This window comes from Portunus trituberculatus, chromosome 37 (genome assembly GCF_017591435.1).
Source record: "Portunus trituberculatus isolate SZX2019 chromosome 37, ASM1759143v1, whole genome shotgun sequence".
Classification (NCBI taxonomy): Eukaryota; Metazoa; Arthropoda; class Malacostraca; order Decapoda; family Portunidae; genus Portunus; species Portunus trituberculatus.
In genome coordinates, this window is record NC_059291.1 from 25583511 (window position 1) to 25604536 (window position 21026).

Genomic DNA, 21026 nt, shown 5'->3' on the forward strand with positions numbered 1-21026 from the left:
TGTTTGTGACGATACTAAAATTATGAGGAGAGTAAAGAATGTGGAAGATTGTAACAAGTTACAGGAAGATCTTGATAAAATATATGAGTGGAGTAAAGAGTGGCAGATGGAATTTAATATAAACAAGAGCCATGTTATGAAAATGGGAAGAAGTAGATACAGACCAAACAGGGATTACAGGCTGGGTGATGAGAAAATTGAAGAGACCAATGAGGAGAAAGACTTAGTAATAACTGCAAAACACTGTCACCGGAGAAACACATTAACAAGATATTTGGGAAAACATATAATATGCTTCAAAATATTGGCCTTGCATTCCACTACCTAGATGAAGGAATGATGAAGAAGATATTATGTACCTTAATAAGACCCCAGTTAGAATATGCAGCTGTGTCTGGTCACCGATATGAAAAAAAATGTGAAGAAGGTGGAAAGGGTACAGAGGATGGCAACAAGGATGGTACCAGGACTCAGGAGTTAGACTATGAGGAAAGACTGAGGAAGCTGGGGCTGACCACATTAGAAGAGAGAAGAACAAGAGGAGACATGATAACTATGTATAAATTGGTGAACAAGATTGACATACTGGACAGAGAATTGATAAAGGTGACCACAAGTAATTATCTCTGAGGACATGGAAAAACTAATAAAGGACATCTGTCTAAATGACGTGAGAAAATACAGTTTCCGCATCGTAGTATTGATAAGTGGAATAAACTGAGTAGTGATGTCGTTGACGCGGTGTGTGTCAATCAGATGAAAGAGAGATATGACAGGAGGGGACAAGGAGACAGGACACAGAGAGCTTAGCTCGGGCCCTGTAATACACAAATAGGTAAACACACACACACACACACACACACACACACACACACACGGATTAAGCAGTGGGAAAGTTACAAAAGAGCAAGAAATGAATATGTGTTGATTAGAAGAGAAGAAAGAAAGAAACAAGAAAAGGATATAATTGATAAATGTAAAGACCAACCAAGGCTTTTTTACAGACATGTGAACAACAACATCAAAAATAGAGAAAGTATTGAAAGTTTAGAAGTAAATGGAGTATGCAGTGAAGATCCCAGGAAATGGCAGAGGCTATGAATGGATGCTTTCGGAAGGTATTCACAAAGGAGACTGCTTTTGACAAACCACTGGTAATGGAACAGAAAGGGATTATGAAGGAGTTTCAAGTAACTGTGGAGGAGATCAAGAATATGATGGGGAGTTTAGAAGTGAGAAAAGCTGTGGGACCTGATGGGGTATCAGGATGGATTTTAAGAGAATGCAGGAGCAACTGGCAGAAAAAGTTTGTGAAGTAATTGATGCCTCATTAAGGGAAGGTGTAGTGCCCCAAGACTGAAAAGAGCTAACATTGTCCCAATCTATAAATCAGGTAACAAGAGAGACCCATTGAACTATAGACCAGTGTCACTTACAAGTGTGGTAGCTAAGATGTGTGAGAGGGTGGTGAAGAATAGATGGACAGACTTCTTGGAGAAAAATGACATACTTTGTGAGTGTCAATTTGGTTTTAGAAAAGGCGTTCATGCACGACAAACCTGATATGTTACTATTCGAGGGTGATAGATGTAATACAGGAAAGAGATGGTTGGGCTGATGGAATATATCTGGATTTAAAAAAGGCCTTTGATAAGGTACCACACCGGAGACTGATCTGGAAACTTGAAATGGTAGGAGGAGTGCATGGCAGTTTACTAAAATGGATGGAAGACTTTTGGTAGGAAGAGAAATGAGAACAATAATTAAGGACAGACCATCAGAATGGGGCTTGGTGGAGAGTGGAGTTCCACAGGGATCAGTGTTGGCACCAGTAATGTTCGCGGTCTACATAAATGACATGGTGGATGGGGTGTCCAGTTATGTGAGCCTATTTGCAGACGATGCAAAATTGTTAAGAAAAGTGAGATGTGACAAAGATTGCGAACTACTCCAGGAAGACTTGGACAGAATATGGAAATGGAGCTGTACATGGCAAATGGAGTTCAACACGACAAAATGCAAGAAAATAGAGTTTGGCAAGAGTGAAAGAAGAATCAGGAGTATGTACAAGATAGGAAATGAAGATATAAAACCAGTCATGAAGAAAAGACCTTGGGGTGACAATTACCAATGACCTATCGCCAGAGAGACATATAAACAAAATAATTGGAGAAGTATTGAACTTATTGAGGAACATAAGAGTGGCGTTCGTATATTTAGATGAAGAAATGATGAAGAAAATAATTACTGCAATGATAAGACCGAGGCTTGAATATGCAACAATACAGTGGGCTCGAACTTAAAGAAACACATAAGGAAACTAGAGAAAGTACAGAGGGCTGCAACAAAATGGTGCCTGACTTAAGAGATTTGACTTATGAAGACAGACTGAAAAGAATGCAACTTCCGACCCTGGAAAACAGAAGAGAAAGGGAGACCTGATAGCAATATACAGAGTAATGATTGGCATGGAAAAATGGATAGGGAAGATCTGTGTATGTGGAATGAAAGAATGTCGAGAGGGCATGGGAAAAACTAAAATGGCCACTTATAGGAGAGATGTGAAAAATATAGCTTCCCTCATAGAAGGGTGGAAGCATGGAATAGTTTAGACGTGGAAGTGGTCAACGCAAGGAATATTCATGATTTTAAGAAAAAGCTGGACATTAATAGATATGGAGACGGGACAACACGAGCATAGCTCTTTTCCCGTATGTTACAATTAGGTAAATACAATTAGGTAAATACACACACACACACATACACACGGATGTAATAGATAACGAGGAGCTGTTAATAAAAGATGAAGTCACCAGTAGAAGCATAAGATGTCGTAGTAAAAAGTTGAGGATAGGAAGATGCTTCAAGGATATGAAAAAATTCAGCTTTCCCCAATGTACAGCAGCATGGAATAGCCTGAATGAAGCTGTAGTGTCAGCAAGGAGTATGCATAGCTTTAAAGAAAAGTTGGACAAATGTAGATATGGAGACAAGACCACAAGAGTGTACTGCCCAGGCCCTGTAAAACTACAACTAGGTAAATACACACACACACACACACACACTGAGAGCTTGAAAACGGTGTTCACTGTAGAAGATCTTACAGAACCAAATAGGACATTGGATTGCCAAGGATTGCATTAAATCACAGTGCTCAAAGAAGATTATTGGATAATTTGGATGTCAGAAAACCAATGGGGCCAGATGGTGTTTCAGGCTGGGTGCTAAAAGAATGTAAAGAGCAACTACTGGATCCAATTTGGGATATACAGCAATACTCTGCTTAATGAACAGGATAGGGGGTGTCAAAGCTGTTCGTAGAGCGAAAATTTGTTAAGCAGACGTAATTTTCCCATAGGAAATAATGGGAATAAGGGGGATGCGTTCTGGGCTGGTCCCCAACATACCACATGGGTTAAGAAAAAATTACATATACGTTTCCCGCGTATTGGGCTACTGGTGTACCACTACTTTTATGATGTCATATGAGTCATTGGAAGTTATAGGAGCTATGAACAAATTCTCTCACTGATAGCTCCACTGTAATTTGTGCAGGAGCAGATCAAAGTTCGCCACTGTGAGGCAGAGTCTAGCGTATTGCACTAACGCGGGTAATGTGTTAAGCGGCAAAAACACATTGTTAAGCGGAGCAGAAATACAGGTCAACCTGTTCATACTGCGGAGCGGGAGAGTGAGACAGAGGCAGCCAATACCAGCACCAGGAGCTGGATCCAGGATTCTTTAATAACGTCAGAGCAACCTCCTGCCATGGAATGGCATCCATGAACGCTTGGAGGGACGGTGACGAGGTTGCTATCAGGTTCCTCTGAGGTTGCTGGGAACACCACCTCTCAAGGTGGTGTTACTGTCTTATATATGCATTTATATTCACAGAACAACATTTCTATTAGCTTTTTACAAACCTTGCCCCCAAGAAAGGATTGTTTTGTAATGCATAAAGTGAAATCTTACATGGAATACCAAAAAATAAAGCAGAGATGAAATTGGCCACAGACGAGGCAGAGACTCGCGGCAACTCGACCGCTTCTTCTTCTTGTGACCCTTTTAGCTTGTGTGTTGCTTTCACCATGATATTAAATTTATGTTTTCACTCCTCTATTACCTGCTATAATGAATATCATATCTTAGTATTCATATACGCTCATGCCATGAAGATAACTTCGACTTTGTGGCACTGAGTGATGGTGAATTACTAATGAAATATGTTTTGTAAACATAAATGCATATATAAGACAGTAACACCACCTGGAGAGGTGGTGTTCCCAGCAACCTCAGAGCAACCTTGTCACTGTCCCTCCAAGCGTTCATGGATGCCATTTCGCGGCAGGAGGTTGCTCTGATGTTGTTAAAGTTTCTTGGATCCAGCTCCTGGCAGTCAATGAGCACTTTTAGGCGGGCTACCAACCTCTACCTACCAACAGCAACGAATCTTTGTGGATGCTATTTTACGAAGGTAGGTATGAGAGCAGGAAGTTACTATGGAGGTTGTCTGTACCAACATAGACAACAACCTGCTTCTTGGATCCGGCCCCAGGAGCGCTAGAGACAGAGGCGGGGAGCCAGCCAATCACAGTGAAGCTGCCGCATTCGGTCCCTCACCCGGCAAATTCAAACCCAGAAAATTCACTAAAATGGATATGGTTGTAAGTTATGCAGACTTTTTGGTCTAACTTTATATAGTATGTCAAACCAGAAATTTGTTAGACGAACGTTCATAATTACAATTTCACTAAATGAAGGGAAAGTTCCACTAGAATGGAAAAGAGCCAACATAATACTGATATTTAAAGGGAGAAAGGCAACTATGCCATTAAATTACAGACAGGTGTCACTTACAAGCATTATGGGAAAGTTGTTTGAAATAATTATTAAAGAAAAAAAGGGTTAAACATCTAGAAGAACAAGTCATAACAAAGGGTTAAACATCTGGAAGAAGAACAAGTCATAACAAACAGACAATTCGGGTTTAGGACAGGACAGTCATGTGTGTTGAATTTATTAAGCTTCTACTTCAGGGTAATAGGACTGGATAACAGAGATGGATGGGTGGACACAGTATACCTGGACATAAAAAAGGCTTTTGATAAAGTCCCTCATGCAAGACTACTTTGGAAACTATAGAACATAGGAGGACTGTGAGGAACTTTATTAGAGTGGACAAGGACAAGGAGATAAGAACCATGATCGGAGATACATACTCATCTTGGGGTAAAGTAACAAGCAGAGTGCCACAAGGGTCAGAGTTAGCCCCCATTATGTTTCAGATTTATGTAAACTACATTCACATCGGGATAAACAGTTACATTAATTTATTTGGTGATGATGCAAAGCTACTAAGAGTTATCAAAACCCAGGAGGACTGTTTGCTATTACAAGATGATATAAACAATATCTATGAGTGGAGTAGGAAGTGGAAATTGGAGTTCAATGCCAAGAAATGTCACGTAATGGAATTAGGAAAGAGCAAAAGAAGACCAGTATGGGATTATTTGATGGGAGAGAAACAAATAATGAAGACTAAAGAGGAAAAAGATCTAGGAGTGATTATACAGGAGAATCTGAAGACTGAAAAAACATATAAGCAAGATATTTGGTATGTCATATAAAATGTTGACTAGTATAAGAGTGGCATTTCAATACATGCACAAAGATATGATGAAAAAAAATTATCATAAGAATGATACGTCCAAAGCTGGAATATACAGCTGTGGTATGGTCTCTGAGCTCTATAAATAATATGAGAAGATTAGAATGGATACAGAAGATTGCTACAAAGATGGTGCTGGAACTAAAGGACCTAACATATGATGAAGAGCGGTTGAAGGAAATGGGAATACCAACAAGATGGAAGAGAATGAGATCTAATAACAATGTACAGGATAGTCAATGGTATTGAAAAGATAGACAAGGAAGACTTAGTGCTGTTGACAGAAGAAGATGGAAGGACAAAAGCTCGTATAAAGAAAATCAGGATGAGGCATCGTGTGAACGATATTGGAAAATACAGTTTTCCACATAGAACGGAAATCAGTGTCATGAAATCTCAGGTTTTATCAAGATTCAAGAAGTGGAATGCATTGAATAATGAAGTTGTTACAGGACATAATGTGCATAATTTCAAGGAAAAATTGGATAAGTGGAGACATGGAGACAGGACACTATGAGCCTCGTTCGAACCCTGTACAATACAACTAGGTAAATACACCATGCAGTGTAGTGGTTAGCACACTCGGCTAACAACCAAAGAGACCTGGGTACAAGTCCCGGGAGCAGTGAGGCAAATGGGCAAGCCTTTTAATGTGTAGCCCCTATTCACTTAGCAGCAAGTACGTACAGGATGTAATTTGAGGGGTTGTGACCTCACTTTCCTGATGTGTGGAGTGTGTTGTGGTCTCAGTTCTGCCCAAAGAATGGTCTATGAGCTCTGAGCTCGCTCAATAATGGGGAAGGCTGACTGGATGACCAGTAGGCAACCGTGGTGGTGAAATTACACACACACACACACACACACACACACACACACACACACACACACACACACACACACACACACACGGCCCGGTAGCTCAGTGGTTAGAGCGCTGGCTTCACAAGCCAGAGGACCGGGTTTGATTCCCGGGTGGAGATATTTGGGTGTGTCTCCTTTCACGTGTAGCCCATGTTCACCTAGCATTGAGTAGGTACGGGATGTAAATCGAGGAGTTGTGACCTTGTTGTCCCGGTGTGTGGTGTGTGCCTGGTCTCAGGCCTATCCGAAGATCAGAAATAATGAGCTCTGAGCTCGTTCCGTAGGGTAACGTCTGGCTGTCTCGTCAGAGACTGCAGCAGATCAAACAGTGAATTACACACACACACACACACACACACACACACACACACACACACACACACACACACACACACAACCGGCCCGGTAGCTCAGTGGTTAGAGCGCTGGCTTCACAAGCCAGAGGACCGGGTTCGATTCCCGGCCGGGTGGAGATATTTGGGTGTGTCTCCTTTCAAGTGTAGCCCCTGTTCACCTAGCAGTGAGTAGGTACGGGATGTAGATCGAGGAGTTGTGACCTTGTTGTCCCGGTGTGTGGTGTGTGCCTGGTCTCAGGCCTATCCGAAGATCGGAAATAATGAGTTCTGAGCTCGTTCCGTAGGGTAACGTCTGGCTGTCTTGTCAGAGACTGCAGCAGATCAAACAGTGAATTACAGTGAATTACACACACACAAAGACTGAGGGAACTGGGGCTGACCACATTAGAAGACAGAAGAACAAGGGGAGACATGATAACTATGTATAAATTGGTGAACAAGATTGACATATTGGACAGAGAATTGATAAAGGTGACCACAAGTAATCATCTCCGAGGACATGGAAAAAAACTAATAAAATACATCTGTCTAAATGATGTGAGAAAATACAGTTTCCCGCATCGTAGTATTGATAAGTGGAATAAACTGAGCAGTGATATCGTTGACGCAGTGTGTGTCAATCAGATGAAAGAGAGATATGACAAGAGTGGACAAGGAGACAGGACACAGAGAGCTTAGCTCAGGTCCTGTAACACACAAATAGGTAAATACACACACACTATATAGGCATTATCATTGACATATGTCAATTTCTCTGATTATCAGCCTAGAAAGAAAATTGCATTTGTCATCATGGTAGGGAAACAGTGAAACAAAAGAAAGGTAACTAAATACAGTAATCGCCCGCGTATCCAGATCGCCACTATCCAGAATACGCTACTATCCGGAGCTGCCCCCAAGCATATTCAAACCTACCTTGTGCACGATCCTCAATCCTACTCTAAGGCGCATCCGCACTGGGAGCGAGAAAGCGGGCGAGAGCGAGAGCGAGCAAGGGCTGGTGAATTTGAGTGGCCACACTAAAAAGCAATTTCAGGCGAGAGTTACCATGGCAATAAGTTTCTGCCCGCATTGTCACTATTGTCAGTTGACGCTTGACGCTTGACAGACACTCATTAGCAGATTTTTTACTTTACCCCATGGCTTACATCCTAAAATTTGTTACTTGAAAACAGTGTCATGAAATCTCAGGTTTTATCAAGATTCAAGAATGTGTGGATACACAAATTATATAAAGAAAGATAGTAATTAGGCGAATACCACCATCTGACAGCCCCATTGTTTTTCTTTCTGTAAGCTTCCAAATTTTTCTCATACTTTGCTGTATGTGCTTGTGGGTAATGAAGCATATCCCTTCTTTCTCTTTCAATGCAAGCATATCCAAAACTAGACTTGAATATCTAGAAAAGAGTATTCAATTATGGTTTAGAGTGAGAAGATGTGTCAAGTGTGCTTTTGAATTTAAAAAATTTGAACTTCAAAATTCAATGATGCTAACAAAGGCCATTGAAACATGTGTTGACACACCAGTGGCTATCACCAATGCCTCTTGTTTGTCTTACATAACATGATACTGGAGGAGGATGAGTTAAATTATAGAGTAACAGCTTTGGCGATGAAATTGAAGAGAACATTCAGCCACCACATGGGAAAAAAGTCATTCAAAATATTGCTAAGAGCCTAAGACCGTGAGAGAGGAATTCACTCAATATTTTTGTTCAGTTGTCAAGCAGTGAAATGGCAAAACCATGTGATTTGAGAGAGAGAGAGAGAGAGAGAGAGAGAGAGAGAGAGAGAGAGAGAGAGAGAGAGAGAGAGAGAGAGAGAGAGAGAGAGAGAGAGAGAGAGATGATTATCATGAATGGAAATGAACTTACCAAAAACTCTAATCTTTTCACTTACCCTTTTTTCTCTGTGATGCTACAAATGCACTGTCACTGTCTATTATTTCATGTGTCTGAAAAACAGGATGTGAGGAAGTCTTCACCAATTATCTGTTCAATATCCATGTCTACTGTCTGAATCAGTTTCAATTTCCCTATCTGTGGCTTGGATATGAGCAACTGAGGCAGGGGTTGCCAGAGTAACTCCACCCCCTTCCTTGTCCTGCCCCAACCTCACATCAGCTGATTTATCAGACACTGGGCAGTGAGTTCAAGGTCATCATTCATGATTGACAAATTTATCACGAAAGCTCTGTAAAGATGATGCTCATGGAACTAGATGATGAGCGTGTAAAGTCAATAAGTGATGAGAAAGAAAATTAACATCATAATATGGTAAAATATAATGATAACTGCTCTGTAAAAGGCAACAACTGTGTTGCCATAAGGGGAACAAAGACAAACCTCAGCATGTCATCCCTCATATGCCACTGCCTATGAAAAGTGCATTTGAGAATAGAGGTGAAAATGTTATTGCAAAGTCTCATCGTTCGTTTACATAGCAGAATTTGAAAAATCTATTTACACCATTGTGTTAAAGAAATTTTTCTTTAGAAGATGAAAGATTTTATTCTAGTGTTCATATCATAACCGCTGAATACAACGGGTATAAGTAAAATGTGTTATAAACATTTCCAAGTGGTGTTTTAACTTCAACTTGTCATAATTTCTTTATCTTTGTTCCTAACAAAATTCTGTGAACACGTCTGTTGTGCAATTAGTTCTGACTCTAACAGTATCAACCAAAATGTCATATCTAGTTTCTGAGGTGAGATACAACAGATAATATAGAAACATTTCTGCAGTGTCACTCATTCCGACCCAACGAACTCGTGCGAGAAAAGTAAACTGTTGACTTCTCTCACTTTCTCGCTTTTCAACCCGCGGGGCAGCCATCCTCTGGCTGCTGGCAGTGCGGCCACCTCCATTGCTTACCATGTATTAAAGTTTCTCGCTCCCATTGTGGACACACCTTTACTCCCATGCCCTCCCGCTCTCACTCGCCTACAGCTCAAGTAATGGAAATGCTATTCAGCGAGTTTGTAACGTTCTTCGTCATTCCAGCACGGCAGGAGTGTACGTACATCCCACCACCACTTACTATTGTGTGTACATCTCACCACCCCTTGTACTGTATATGTACCCTTTTTTGTTACAGATTATACATTTAACATGCTTTTATCCATTGTTTTCTTACCCATTTGGGTTATGTACGTGTTTTTTCTCAATTTATAAGGGGTCAGGAGAGGAAATTCCGTGTGTCCGGATATTTCGCATATCCGCATATCTGGATACGCGGGCAATTACTGTAGATGGATAAGATTTATAGTGAGGTTGAGGGACATTGATAATCCTCAGCATGAGCGTCTCACAGCAAACTTATTCCACCTTCAGATCAATTTATCCCTGTTCCTTGGAAGTGCACATGAGTTCATTACACCTTGGAGTACTGCTAACTATAGTTTCTGCTCATGTGACTTATCTATTGTTATTGTGCAAATGGCAAGCCAAGTGAATGAGTTTTCCTTACTTATCAAACATGTATTTCCTTTTATTTTTTCTGTTTTTCCTCTCTCTACTAACCCTGAGGGGAGCACAGGAGAGCCAAGAACGTCCTGTTAGCATTTCTCCAACCTGGCTCCATGTGTTGGTGTCAGGATTGTAGCACTCAATAGTGTCGTGGAAGTGCTCCCATCCATCCTCACCACCAAGGATGTACAGCTTGCCATCCACAACAGCTACGCCTGTCACGGTTAAGACCACTGTGACATTTTCTCAATCTAACACTACTGTTTTAATCTATGAAATACATAACAAAGTCAATTATTTAGAGTCACTTGATTCATATGCAAAATTACTGGCACTTAGGTAATCAATCCTATATATCTTACCTTCCAAATTACACAGAATAATTCATGATGCACAAAGATATGTCAAAATGTAAGAAAAATCCATGAATTTCAATCATTAGATAAAAATAGATATAATGAAAAGACATCACCTCAAGTCTTCATACAAAGGAGTATATATACATACATCCATACACATATAGATGCAATATTGTTATGAGAAATACAAAGTCAATTACAGTAAAATTCTGCAAAATTACTAGAATAAGATACATAAATGGAACAAGAAATAAGAAAGTGTCATGTAATAGAAACAGCAGATAGTAAAATGAAGAAATAGATATTAAGATGTACTTTTAAAAGAAGGAAGAGAATATGAATATGCAGAATATAACAAAAAATAATCAATTTGAGTTTTCAAAATCTAACAAAAGGGAAATGCTTGAATAATAAAAGAAAAACAAGAAGAGTAGATAGTATTAGAATAGAATATGCCCAATTAAGTGGGTGGATAAAATGTTAATAAGGAGATGGGATCCCATGAGTTTATATGAGGTTTTGTTAAATATAAGGTAAACACACATCACGTCAAACACACACCTGGTCTATAGCGGCGCTCAAACATGCTTGCCACAGTCTCCCAATTCTTGGTCCTTGGGTCAAACTTCTCCACTTTGTTTGTGTTCTCTGTGGAGGCATGCCATCCTCCTGAGCAAACAAAAAGTTGTCATAAAGAGATATCATCATAATGCAATTGCAACAGTAATGTATAGACAATAACATTAATAAAATCAATTTTGGCAAAAATGGACATTAGAGACTATATTCCTTAGTGTTAAAACTTTTTATGTGACTGAGAAATCTATATAATAGCATTCTTTCAAATTCAAATACATAACATATAGAAAATAAGTGTTGATAGACACATACTAAATATGTTCCATATTTCTTACCATATCTTTTAATACAGAGTAAATCTCCACAATCTAGTTTTTTATCAATATTATTGTATCTTGAATATTTCAAGTCAGTTCCTTTAATAATCAGTACAAATGATTCTACATGCTCTATCTTCATAAATTATTTTTCTTAAAATGTATTTCATTTTTTATATGAGATGTTCTTCATGAATAGATAATATATATTTTCTTATTTTCTTTTCATATCCATACCATTTTTTTTTCTTTTTTGACAATTTCATGACAAGTTCTGATAACATCCTCTACATTGCCACACCTTAAACTTTTCTTCTTTTTCTTTCCTACAGAAAACAAGTGATGCATGGCCCCAGTCCCCGGAGCATCTACAACAGCATCATACCCCTACACTTCCTTCCTTCAAGAGGCTCACCAATGATGTAGATAAGGCCATGGAGCACTGCCGCTGCTGACCCGCTGCGGGGAATGATCATGTGGGGCAGCTGCTCCCATGTGTCTGTGTGGGGATCATACATCTGGTGGGGAGAGGGCAACACAAAACCAGTCATATCAATACTCTAAAGGAAAAATTAGAAAGCAAACAGTGAGAGAGAGAGAGAGAGAGAGAGAGAGAGAGAGAGAGAGAGAGAGAGAGAGAGAGAGAGAGAGAGAGAGAGAGAGAGAGAGAGAGAGAGAGAGAGAGAGAGAGAGAGAGAGAGAGAGAGAGAGAGAGAGAGAGAGAGAGAGAGAGAGAGAGAGAGAGAGAGCATATTAGGATAATTTTAAGTCTATTGATTATTTATGTAACATAGACTGCCATCAACAGACTTAATCAACAAATAGATCCTACAAAATTGACAGCTTCATGCAAAATTATTCAATCATTATCAATTTAGATATGAACATCAGACCAAATCAATCTGCCATGAAAATATCCTTCTTACTGTACTGGGGGTATGGAAGGTTGTTCATATTTTTTGGTTAACTATTTGCATCCATTCACTGACCCACCTGAACACACTCAGTGCCATCTCCATCTTCTAAAATGGCACCTCCACACACATACAGTTTGCCCTGGCATGCTGCAATGGCAGGGGAAGTGAGGCCAAGCTCCATGGAGGCTACAGGACTCCAGGCATTGCTGCGTGGGTCATAACGCTCCACATCAGTCAGGCGGTTAGAACCATCCCATCCACCCACAGCATACACATAACCATCCAGCGTTGCTAGTCCTGCACAAATGGTCATGTAATTGAAGACAATAATTATTGCTACAGGTGAAATTGAAATTAAAGTACTGTTATTTCAAAATCTAAAAGCAGACATTGCATGATTCAATAAAAGAAAAGGTTAATGTCATTCATGAGCTTATTAGTGGTGTCTACATTATTACATTTAATATCTGAGTAGCTTTTACCTCTCCCTACCTGCAATGTTGTATCATTAACATATCAAAAAGAATTTCAAGGACATCCACCAGCTGAAAAAACTTCTACCTTGTGAAATGTTGACAAAGAAACTTTTCTCATGTGACAGCTTGCGTTTTTGTGAATTAATCGTTCATATTTTGTTTCATTTACCTATTTCTATCATGTATACTGTGTTTTCCTATACTAGATGAAATTTTCTTCCAAAATTTTCTTTTAAATGCCAAGTTTTGAAACCAAAAACAAGTTACCAGTATACAAAAGATTAAAAAAAATCAAGAGGTAAACTTCAATCTCTTTTCTCTAGCGACACCATGCATGTCCTGCAGCAGCACTCCTTACCCAGTTCAGACCTAGGCCGGGACATGGGGGCCAGGTCGTGCCACTCATCCAGCACAGGGTCATAACGACACAGGCAGCGAGTCACAGTGCCATCAGGAAACTCTCCTCCAGCCAGATACAGAACATTCTCTCCAGAAACCACCAGTCCATGCTTGCTACAAAGACAAGGAGAGAGAGAGAGAGAGAGAGAGAGAGAGAGAGAGAGAGAGAGAGAGAGAGAGAGAGAGAGAGAGAGAGAGAGAGAGAGAGAGAGAGAGAGAGAGAGAGAGAGAGAGAGAGAGAGAGAGAGAGAGAGAGCATGTGGGAGGACATGTTAGCCTGCTTATATTTACATAACTGGCTTACACTAAATAGCAATGAACATATTGTTCTCCTATGTCCATATCTTCAGACATCCACTGACACATACATATTCATAACATCAATGGACAATCCCATGATGCAGGGCCAGGATGATTATGACGTGAATTGATGTTTTGTTCATATTTCAAGCTAGGCATCCACAAATGCAAGACTGTGTCATTATTTGAAACTTTCCTCACTATCAAAGAACTGCTACCCATGGCTAAAACCATCCCCTCACCCCTTCCATCCCCATCGAACCACCACCACCACCATGGTCCATTTCCTCTCTCCTACCATACCCAGTCAGCTAGTGTGAAGCATATACTGTATAACATTACACCTTCAACTGCAGGTGTATTACTCATCCATCCATCCATCTATCCACTCACCCATCCATCCATCCATTTATTTATCCACTCACCCATCCATCCATCCATCCATCTATCCAGTCACCCATACATCCATCCATCTATCCACTCACCCATACATCCATCCATCCATCTATCCATGCACCCATACATCCATCCATCTATCCACTCCCCATCCATCCATCCATCTATCCACTCACCCATCCATCCATCCGTTTTCCACTCACCCATCCATCCACCTACTCTCCTCATCCGCCCTGCTTTCTATCCATCCTTCTAACCATCCACGTAATCCCCTCTCCAACTCCTCAAGCTATACATTGGGTTGTGTCAGTCCATATTTGTGTCAGCGTTCATGACTCTGTGATAGTAGTAGGTAATGTCCAAACTTGATGAGGACCTTAACAAACTACGTAGCTGTGCTCCTGTGACACCATCCTCACAGCCTTGCCATCTCTCAGGTAACAAGGGTGCACACCCAAGGTGACTGTGTGTAAAGACGTGCTCACTACTGTTGATGGCATGTAGTGGAAGTGGCAGCATGGAAATAATTTCATACCTGACACATAATAATTTTGGTGAAGGAGGTTGTGGTGTTGTGACAGATGAAGTGGACATGATACAGAGTGAAGTATTTTTCTGCAAGTTATTTTTTACCATTGATTTTGTCACCATTATACTGCAAAAGTGTAATATTTTCACACTGGGAGGAATGTGGATGCTTCCACATTCTGTTATCTAGTTTGTCATGATTGCCAATTAACTCTAAACATTCACTGAAGTGGTATTGGTGATGGGCACCTTGTGGAAAGAGCTGTTCAGAACTACTATATGACTCTTACTACACTTCTATCAAAACAACAAACAAGAAGCAACACATGCATAACTCATATCTCCTCATTGTCTTAATATCCAGCAGAAGGAGGCAGAAATAGCATCAGCAGCAGCAAGAGCACAAATCTAACTCATCAGGCAGGAAAAACTTACAAGAAAACATGAAAAATTTTTTGAAGCAATAAAATCTCCAGTTGGATTTTCTTTCTTGTATGACAGTATGAAAAAGAAATAACCCCAAAACCTTTTTACACTTAACAATCAAGTAATACGGAATAGGCCAGGCCGTTATGGCAGCAGGGAAGACCTGAGGTGAATGCAGAGATGACCGCCACTCTTGCTCACTAATTAGTATTTGGAATTATTTTGGAAATGATTCATCTATTTCTCAACCAATTTTGGCTGTGTGTGTGTGTGTGTGTGTGTGTGTTTACCTAATTGTATTTACCTAATTGTAACATACGGGAAAAGAGCTATGCTCGTGTTGTCCCGTCTCCATATCTATTAATGTCCAGCTTTTTCTTAAAATCATGAATATTCCTTGCGTTGACCACTTCCACGTCTAAACTATTCCATGCTTCCACCCTTCTATGAGGAAGCTATATTTTTCACATCTCTCCTATAAGTGGCCATTTTAGTTTTTCCCATGCCCTCTCGACATTCTTTCCATTCCACATACACAGATCTTCCCTATCCATTTTTTCCATGCCAATCATCACTCTGTATATTGCTATCAGGTCTCCCCTTTCTCTTCTGTTTTCCAGGGTTGGAAGTTGCATTCTTTTCAGTCTGTCTTCATAAGTCAAATCTCTTAAGTCAGGCACCATTTTGTTGCAGCCCTCTGTACTTTCTCTAGTTTCCTTATGTGTTTCTTTAAGTTCGAGCCCACTGTATTGTTGCATATTCAAGCCTCGGTCTTATCATTGCAGTAATTATTTTCTTCATCATTTCTTCATCTAGATATCTGACGCCACTCTTATGTTCCTCAATAAGTTCAATACTTCTCCAATTATTTTGTTTATATGTCTCTCTGGCGATAGGTCATTGGTAATTGTCACCCCAAGGTCTTTTTCTTCATGACTGGTTTTATGTCTTCATTTCCTATCTTGTACATACTCCTGATTCTTCTTTCACTCTTGCCAAACTCTATTTTCTTGCATTTTGTCGTGTTGAACTCCATTTGCCATGTACAGCTCCATTTCCATATTCTGTCCAAGTCTTCCTGGAGTAGTTCGCAATCTTTGTCACATCTCACTTTTGTGTGTGTGTGTGTGTGTGTGTGTGTGTGTGTGTGTGTGTGTGTGTGTGTGTGTGTGTGTGTGTGTGTGTGTGTGTGTGTGTGTGTGTGTGTGTGTGTGTGTGTGTGTGTGTGTGTGTGTATTTACCTAGTTGTAGTTTTATATGGCCTGGGCTTACTGTGGCCCCGTCTCCATATCTACACTTATCCAATTTTTCTTTAAAGCTATGCACACTCTTTGCTGTGTGTGTATTTACCTAGTTGTGTTGTACAGGGTTCAAGTGGGGCTCATAGTGTCCTGTCTCCATATCTCCATTTATCTAGTTTTTCTTTAAAGTTATGCACACTATGTGCTGCGACAGTTTCCTTATCCAATGCATTCCATTTTTTCCCCCGTTCTGTGTGGAAAACTGGTCACCACACGTGAAGAAGGTGGAAAGGGTACAGAGGCTGGCAACAAGGATGGTACCAGGACTCAGGGAGTTAGACTATGAGGAAAGACTGAGGAAGCTGGGGCTGACGGATTTTATCTATATGGCTTACCAGTTGATTGTTTTCTTCCATCGTCACCCCCAAATCCTTTTCCTCTTTTACTTTCTCCAGTTCTACTCCATCTCCCATCTTGTAGATTCCCACGGATCGTCTTTCACTCTTTCCCATTTCCATGACAAGGCTTTTGTCCACATTGAATTCCATCTCCCACTTTTTTACTCCATTCCTAGATCTTATTTAGGTCTTCCTGCAGTATTTTACAATCCTCTTTTTGCTTTATAACTCTGCACAGTTTTGCATCGTCCGCAAACAGATTTATGTAGCTGTTCACTCCTTCTGGCATGTCATTTATATATATGAGGAAAAGTATTGGCGCCAGTACTAACCCCTGTGGCACTCCGCTTTCTACTGCTCTTCACTCGGACTTTTTATCTTTGACTACCGTCCTTATTTCTCTCCCCCTCAAGTAATTTTCCATCCATTTCAATGTGCTTCCTTTTAAGCCACCCTTCTCCTCTAACTTCCACAGTAACCTTGAATGTGACACTTTATCAAATGCCTTTTTTAAATTCAAACAAATAAATACAATGAACCCATCCCTCTCTCTCTTGTACTCTGTCAACTATTCTAGAGTAGAAACTCAGTAAATTTGTTACACACGACTGCCCTTTTCTAAAACCAAATTGACTATTTGATAACAATTTGTTGTCTTAAGGAACTCGATCCATTGTTTCTTTATTACTCTTTCACACATCTTACATATTACACTAGTTAGTGATACCGGTCTGTAATTTAAAGGTTCTTCCTTCTTTCCACTCTTATATATGGGAACCACCTCAGCTCTTTTCCATTCTACTGGTACTGTTCCATTTTCTATTGAGCATTTTATGATGTATATAGGACTTGCTAGTTCTTCCCTACATTCTTTTAGTATTCTGCCTGAGACTTCATCCGGTCCCATTGCCTTTTCTTCATCCAGTTCCTTCATTAACTCGTTTATTTCAAGATTGGTTACTTTAATCTCTTTCATATAGATGGTCTCTATTACCCTGTGGCCTTTCAAATTTGGATTCATTAGTAAAGACCTCCTGAAATTTATTTAACAGTTCTGCCATACTTTTGGGTCTTCCACCATCCCATTCTCTCCTTTTAACCTTTCAATTCTTTCGTTTTGTCTTATTTTTCCATTGATGAATCTGTAGAATAATTTTGGTTGCTCCTTGCATTTTTCGACAATGTCCTTTCATAGTTCCTCCTCTTCCTTCCTCACCTTAACATATTCATTTCTTGCTGTCTTGAAGTTTTCCTTATTTACTGCATTTCTATTTCTCCTCCACCTTTTCCATGCTCCATCTCTTTTCTCCTTTGCCCTAGCACACCTTGCATTAAACCAATCTTTTTTTCCTTCTTCTTTAGGTCTATATTTTGGGACATATTCCCTGACTCCTGTTCTGTATATTTCCAAAAATAAGTTATATTTCTTCTGCACCCTCTCAGTGTTTTCCATCTCCTTCCAGTTAACATATTTGAAATAGTTCTTGAGATTCTCAATATCAACCTTTCTGTAATTTAGTCGGTTTTCTTTGTATGATTCGTCTCTATCTTCTTTTCCCTCTTCTATATCCACTTCTAATATTACATGGTCACTCTTTCCCAATGGGCACTTATATCTTATATCATCGTTCATTTGTATACCCCTTGTAAAAACCAGGTCCAATCTCCGCTCGTCGTTTCCTCTGAATCTTGTGCTCCTTTACTCTCTGGTCCATCATATTGTCTATCATTAGGTTCAGAATCTTTCTCCCAGGCTTCTTCCCCATACCACTTTCATAATTTTCCCAGTCCACTTCTTTACAGTTGAAATCTCCTACTAATATCACTTTTCTCCTTTCTTTAATGATTCTCATTAGACTCCTTATTGTGTCATCTATCATGTCTTTATATTCTTGATTGGTCCATGAATTTGTTTTGGTGGCACATATGTTACAATGATTGTTAACTCTTTTTATTAATATGCATCTTAATATACAATACTTCTGCTTTTCCTTCCCATATTCCACTTGGTTTACCACCAACTCTTTCCTTAACATTATCATGACTCCTCCTCCTCCTTTACCCTCTCTGTCTTTCTCCATACATTATATCTATTATCTATGTCTATTTTGATTGCCTCATTTAGTTTTGTTTCAGCCAGGCATACAATATCCAGTTCTTCTTTCTTTATGTAATCTTTTAGTTCTAATTTACTTTATAAAACCCTGTCAATGTTCATATACATCATTTTTAGTTTCTTGCCCTTATCACTTTTAGTTAAACTTGTTCCACTGTTTCCTCTTCCTTCTCTCTTATATACCATTTCCTTATCTTGTCTCTTAGAATTCTCCAAAAAATGCCTTTTTCTCCTCCTCTGACGTTTCATTATTTTTTTCCCTTACTGCTGCCGCCAGTTCATTGTATCTCTTCCTTTCTTCCTCATTTCTATTTTTCTTATATATATATATATATATATATATATATATATATATATATATATATATATATATATATATATATATATATATTCTGCAGCCTTCCGTTTCACGGAGTTTTGTAGTTCTATATAATATCTCTTCTGTTGCTGCTTGTGATTTTAGTAGTATCTTTATTGGCCTTGTTGTTTCATCTTGGTAAGGTCCCATTCTATGTATTTCCTCTACTTCCTCCTCTAGGTTCTGCCTATCTTCGTCGTTTAGATTTTTTTGTAGATCCTAAACTTATTTCAATTCTTCTATTTCCCGTCTTGGCCTATATTTTACATTTTTTTCTTTCATTCCAAATATGATTACACTCTTTTTCTTTTCTGTAATTTCCCTTACTATGTTTTCTTTTTCCTTCAGGACTCCTATCATTTTGGTTGCCATGTTCTCGTCTCTTACGCAAGCTGCATATTCTAACTGGGGTCTTATTAAGGTGCATAATATCTTCTTCATCATTCCTTCATCTAGGTAGTGGAATGCAAGGCCAATATTTTGGAGCATGTTTTATGTTTTCCAAAATATCTTGTTGATGTGTTTCTCCGGTGACAGAGTGTTTTGCACGGTGTGTGTGTGTATTTACCTAATTGTATTTACCTAATTGTAACATACGGGAAAAGAGCTATGCTCGTGTTGTCCCGTCTCCATATCTATTAATGTCCAGCTTTTTCTTAAAATCATGAATATTCCTTGCGTTGACCACTTCCACGTCTAAACTATTCCATGCTTCCACCCTTCTATGAGGAAGCTATATTTTTCACATCTCTCCTATAAGTGGCCATTTTAGTTTTTTCCCATGCCCTCTCGACATTCTTTCATTCCACATACACAGATCTTCCCTATCCATTTTTCCATGCCAATCATCACTCTGTATATTGCTATCAGGTCTCCCTTTCTCTTCTGTTTTCCAGGGTCGAAGTTGCATTCTTTTCAGTCTGTCTTCATAAGTCAAATCTCTTAAGTCAGGCACCATTTTTGTTGCAGCCCTCTGTACTTTCTCTAGTTTCCTTATGTGTTTCTTTAAGTTCGGAGCCCACTGTATTGTTGCATATTCAAGCCTCGGTCTTATCATTGCAGTAATTATTTTCTTCATCATTTCTTCATCTAAAAGTGTGTGTGTGTGTGTGTGTGTGTGTTTTGTCTGCATCGTCACTTCCAAAAAGATTTCTATAATACATATGTAGGTTAAAGATTTCAATATTCATAAGAACATAACCACCAAAGTTAATATTTTTATGAATAAACCTAAATGTAAATAAGCCATCAAAAAAAGACAGTAGAGTAAGGCCCCACACTTGGCGAATTAATTAGTCTGGCGAAACTACCGCCATATGCGAATTTCGCCTAACACGAGTTCTTTATACCATATGAATTACCTAAAAAATGCCTCAATCAGTCTTTGGTCATTGCTCAAATCCCTCTTTTGACCCCTAAAATACCATCTTTTGAGTTGAAATAAAATCTTTTGCCTTCACATATTAGAACACATGTACAAAACAGACAAATAAACAAACATTTATTATGCTTTCCTCATCTGTACTCCCGGTTTTCCACCCGTTTCCCTTGCCCACTTTCATCCCTCCCACCACCACCATTGTCCTTGCCCCCACCGGTACCACCTGTTGTGCTGGTAGAGGCCATGTTAGTGGTAAATCACCAGAATTCGTTCCCATGCTAGCAGAACAGAGGGTAGCACAAACAAAATGGCTGAAGGAGACTCTCACACTGCGTTCTGATAGGTTTAGAGAGAGGTCTGACGTCACAGGGGACCTGCGTGGTTCACCGTGCGGCCGCCAGGGGACCGCCAAGTTTGAATTCAAATCCCCAAGCGTAAACACAGTGGTCCGTGACCACCCAACCGCCAAAAGTGAAT

At 39.6% G+C, this 21026-nt stretch overlaps 1 protein-coding gene across 2 annotated transcripts in view; it reads right to left on the reverse strand.

Moving 5' to 3' along the window:
• The window catches only part of LOC123513875 (kelch-like protein diablo), a 56348-nt gene that overhangs the window by 21010 nt on the left and 14312 nt on the right, over window positions 1-21026 (reverse strand). For both annotated transcript variants that reach the window (XM_045271309.1, XM_045271310.1), the window contains 5 exons: window positions 13365-13519; window positions 12607-12827; window positions 12029-12131; window positions 11279-11386; window positions 10413-10573 (listed from right to left, as the gene is read on the reverse strand). In XM_045271309.1, coding sequence (XP_045127244.1) covers window positions 10413-10573; window positions 11279-11386; window positions 12029-12131; window positions 12607-12827; window positions 13365-13519 — 748 coding nt within the window. The remainder of the gene's footprint in view (window positions 1-10412; window positions 10574-11278; window positions 11387-12028; window positions 12132-12606; window positions 12828-13364; window positions 13520-21026) is intronic.